Source organism: Penaeus monodon, chromosome 7 (assembly GCF_015228065.2).
Source record: "Penaeus monodon isolate SGIC_2016 chromosome 7, NSTDA_Pmon_1, whole genome shotgun sequence".
Classification (NCBI taxonomy): Eukaryota; Metazoa; Arthropoda; class Malacostraca; order Decapoda; family Penaeidae; genus Penaeus; species Penaeus monodon.
This window is the reverse complement of record NC_051392.1, coordinates 1402953-1407252: the sequence shown is the minus strand read 5'-3', so window position 1 is coordinate 1407252 and position 4300 is coordinate 1402953. Positions and strand designations below refer to the sequence as shown.

Genomic DNA, 4300 nt, shown 5'->3' with positions numbered 1-4300 from the left:
TCACTCACTCACTCACTCACTCACTCACTCACTCACACACACACACACTCACCACAACACACACACACACTCACTCACTCACTCACTCACTCAATCACTCACACACTCACCACTCACTCACTCACACACACACACACCACCACACACACACTCACCACTCACACTCACACACCACCCCTCACTCACTCAGTCACTTTTACACACACACACGACACACTCACACCACACGCACCAGACACACACTCACACCACACAACACCACACACCACTACTCACCTACACACTTCCCTCACCCTTCCTTGTCCCTCCGCCACAACATCTCCCCATCGATCCCTCTCCTTCCAGGCATGACCATTCATGTCATCCTTTAACGACACCTCACCTCCTTCTACATCACGGCCGACAGTACGAGCTCTCTGCTGCACACGCCCATCACGAGAGGACGGCTGCGCTTATTATACCGTTACCAATTCCATTCTACGCATACCTTACCTTCAACACAAGTACTTTTTTTTTCTCCTCTTTCATCCTTTCTTGTCCTTTCTGTTCTCCTGTTCTCGTCATCCTCCTCCACATGAACAAACGGAGAGTCTCCGTTGAAATCCAGTTAGTTGAATGTGGGAAGAAAAGTTTTTGAAATATATTATTGGGTTCCTGTGAATATATTTTATTGTTCATTCTTGTACTTAATATCTTCATTATTTTTTTTCCTACTCCTTGCAGTATTCTTGGCTGGCGCTTATGACTTCGTGGCTCTTCATATTGGTAAGAAAGAGAGAAAAAAGTATTTGTTCTTTAGTTTTGGTAGGTGATATATTTCTGTTGTATTTATCGCTACGATTTCTTTCTGTAAGGGTTGTTGACTGAGCCCGTTGGAATAATGGATTTAGGTTTGTAGTCACGTCTTACGCGTGAGCATCTTTTGCCGGCGGGTCTCAAGGTTTTTGCTTTTGCTGCGCTTCGTTGCGCGCCGCCTAACACCGCTCTCCCCGCAGCACTCCATGCTCTACTTCTTCCACCACTACGAGCTGCCGGCCATCCTGCAGCACGCGCAGATCCAGCAGCTGGGGCGCGTGCACACCGTCAACATCGTGCTGCGCAACGTCCTCACCAACAACAACAACAACAACAACGCTGCCGGCGCCAACAACCCCGGCGACGGCGGAGGCGGGGAGAACGCCGCCGGTGCCGCCACCCGCGACGCCGGCGGCCAGGGGCGGACGGGCGGGGCCGCCGCCAACCGGGGCGCGCGGACCGAGGGCGCCGCCGCCCGCCCCAACGCCTCGCCGGTCGTCAACCTGGTGTTCCGCAACATCACGGGCGCCGTCGCCAACAGGAACGGCAACCCGCCCTTCAGCTTCGTCTTCAGGAACGTCAGGAACATCGTGCAGAACCTGCACCAGAACACGGCTGCGACGGCGGCGGCGGCGGCGGCGGCGGCGGCGGAGACGAGCGCCTCGTCGACGACCACGACCGCCACTCCCTCCTCCTCCCCCTCCCCCTCCGCCGCTGGCGCGTCCACGAGCACCTCTGCGTCGGGGACGGCTCCTCGCGCCGCCGCCGCCCCCTCGCCGGGCTCGGGCGGCCTGGGCGCCGCTCCGAGGGTCACATTCCAGGTGACGACGTCGAGCGGCACCTCCGCCGTGAACGCCTTCTCCCTGTCGTCGCTGCTCTTCCGCAACGCGAGCGCCGCCGCCTCTGCCGCCGCCACTGCCGCGTCCGCGACCAGCGGCGCCGCGGGAGCCCCGGCCGGCCCCGCGCCCGGCGCCGCGGCGGAGGCCCCAGCGGCGAGCGCGCCCGCGCGGGGCGCCGACGGCAGCAGCGAGCCCCAGGATAGCGGCGCCGAAGCCGCGTACAGCCCCGTGCTGGTGGAGGGCGCGGGCGGCCGCGTCGGCTCCGAGAGCGGCGGGGCGGCGAAGGCGGCGGCGGGCATGGCGCACGACCCAGCGGGGGCGGCCGGCTCCTCCGCCAGGCTCGCCGGAGCGTATTGTGATAGCCCCGCGGGGGGCGTCTCCCCCGACGGAGTCCCTATAGGCGGCGCGCCCCCCGGCGGGGCGGCGGGCGGCGCGGGCGGGCCCTGGAGCGGCGGCGCCCCGCCCGCGAGACGCCCGTCGGACGGCGCGATCCGGCGGCGGCGCGCGGGCGCGGAGGACACCGGATAGGGGCGGCGGAGATTATTAATATTAATAGCACTTCCTTTTTTCCTTTTTTTGATGTTTTATGTTTCGAAGAAGAAAAATATATAAACATATATACATATAAATATACCATATTTAAAGAAAAAAAAAGTAATTTGCATATATTGGCTTAGGCACTATTTAGTTTATCTTACATATTTAAGGTGTAAACTGTTTTGTTACTGTTACAGATGTTTGAATGTAATGGTGTTGGTTTTATTTTTTTCATATGCATTACATCGTACTTTTTTATTATGTCTTCGCTGATTTATATTTATGGAATGAATAAAATATTTATATACTTATTAAAGTCCCATGTAGTGAACAGCCATGTTTCATATTGTACCACAAACATCCACGGAGGAAGGACACGAGTGCGTAGGACGGAACACGCGAACAAAACGTGGATTTTGTTCCTCACTTTTTCCCGAAAAGAAAACTTACTTTTTGTACCTCACTTTTTCCCGAAAAGAAAACTTACTTTTCATGTATAAAAACCGAGTCTTATTGGGCATTCTTTTTAAATCGACCGCAGGGATACGTTTCGGAAAGGAGAACACGGAAGCAGATGCATGGAAACTGATTTGTTTGTATCAGAGGAAGAGGACATGCAAACGGAGACAGAGGTTTCTGTTTGTGTTTCTCTTTCTATGTGTCATTCTTACTCTGTCTCCGCCTTTTGTTGTCCTCTCTCTCTCTCTCTCTCTCTCTCTCTCTCTCTCTCTCTCTCTCTCTCTCTCTCTCTCTCTCTCTCTCTCTCTCTCTCTCTCTCTCTCTCGTCCTCTCTCTCTTCCCTTTTCCTTCTCTTTCTCTCCCTCATTCTTTCTCTCTCTCATTCTTCTCTCTCTCATCTTTCTCTCTCATCTTTCTCTCATTCTCTCTCTTCTTCTCTCTCATTCTTTCTATCTCTCATTCTTTCTCTGTCTGTCTGTCTCTGTTTCACTGTCTGTCCATCTCTCTCTGCCGGTCGCTCTCTCTGCCTGTGTGTCTGTATGTCTCAGAAAAGCCATAAGTAGGCAAAACCTTGCTCATATTTGGCATTATTCCGCGTTTAAGGCGAAAAATAATACCATTAGAATTCTGTTATACAATTACTCTTTAGCCGCTGAAGTGCCTCTTAGAAAGTTCTTGAAATTCATTAGATTATGATTGTGAGAATTTAATGTTTATTTGTGTACAGTTCCAGGCAGTTCTCTCTTGGGGAATTGTTTGTGAAGCAGTGAAAAATAAAACAGGTACTTAGGACAAGATTAATGTGTGTTTAATTGATAATGGAGTGAATGTGGTTCGGAAAATGTTGCTCAAAAATAATTTTTACGATTATATTTTTGTAAGTTTTTATTTTTTTTGTTTTTGTTTCTGTAACTTTACCGAAAGGTACTAGACAGAAAATGCACTGTGAATGTTAGCAAACTGAGATGTTTTGCAATAAGTTAAGGAGAAAAAAAAACTTTTTTTTTTATGTTAACTTGTATTGACGTATTGCCTTTTTTTGTCTTTGATATTTAATGATTTTATCAAGGTGGAAATAAAGCTGGACTCCTATTTAAGGTGAAACAAATAATAGTTTACATATATATATGTATGAGAAGTGGAATGAAGTCAGAATGATCTTGTTTTTCCGTGTTTATTTATTTTATTCCTTTTTCTGTTTGTTCTTTTCCTTTTCATTAAAATTGTTATCGGTCTGCAATGCTTTAACTTGTACGTAGTGATAAGACTAGATAAGAAAACCCTAAAAGGTGAGGGTACGACACTAAAATATTTGATGCGTTTTGTTGGATTCTGAAGCAAATTCAATAAAATGTTTGAAATCGGGTGTCAACCGTTGTTGGTAAAAAGGAAATGGTGCAAATGCATGAAAACCGACCGACCATTTATATTTATCGAGGTATTTTTTCACCATTGTCTGTATTGATGATTAGAATACTTATTAACAAATGTCCTTTGGCTTATAGACCGAACAAGAAAATAGATATTGGCAAAACAAAAATTAACAAATAGATAAACTGTGCATCTCTATTTCTCCCCTCCCCCCCAAAAAAAAAAAAAAAAATGTAAAAGGTTTTCGATGGCGGAATTTTATTTTTAGTCGTTAAAAGGAGCGAGATTTGTCCAAATTT

General features: G+C 48.6%; 1 protein-coding gene across 1 annotated transcript in view; it reads left to right on the top strand.

Moving 5' to 3' along the window:
* LOC119574920 overlaps positions 1-2944 on the top strand; it is a 15870-nt gene extending 12926 nt beyond the window's left edge. Inside the window, exons 10-11 of the mRNA XM_037922192.1 lie at positions 724-765; positions 996-2944. Coding sequence (XP_037778120.1) covers positions 724-765; positions 996-2162 — 1209 coding nt within the window. The 3' untranslated portion in view covers positions 2163-2944. The remainder of the gene's footprint in view (positions 1-723; positions 766-995) is intronic.
* Positions 2945-4300: the final 1356 nt, after the last annotated feature.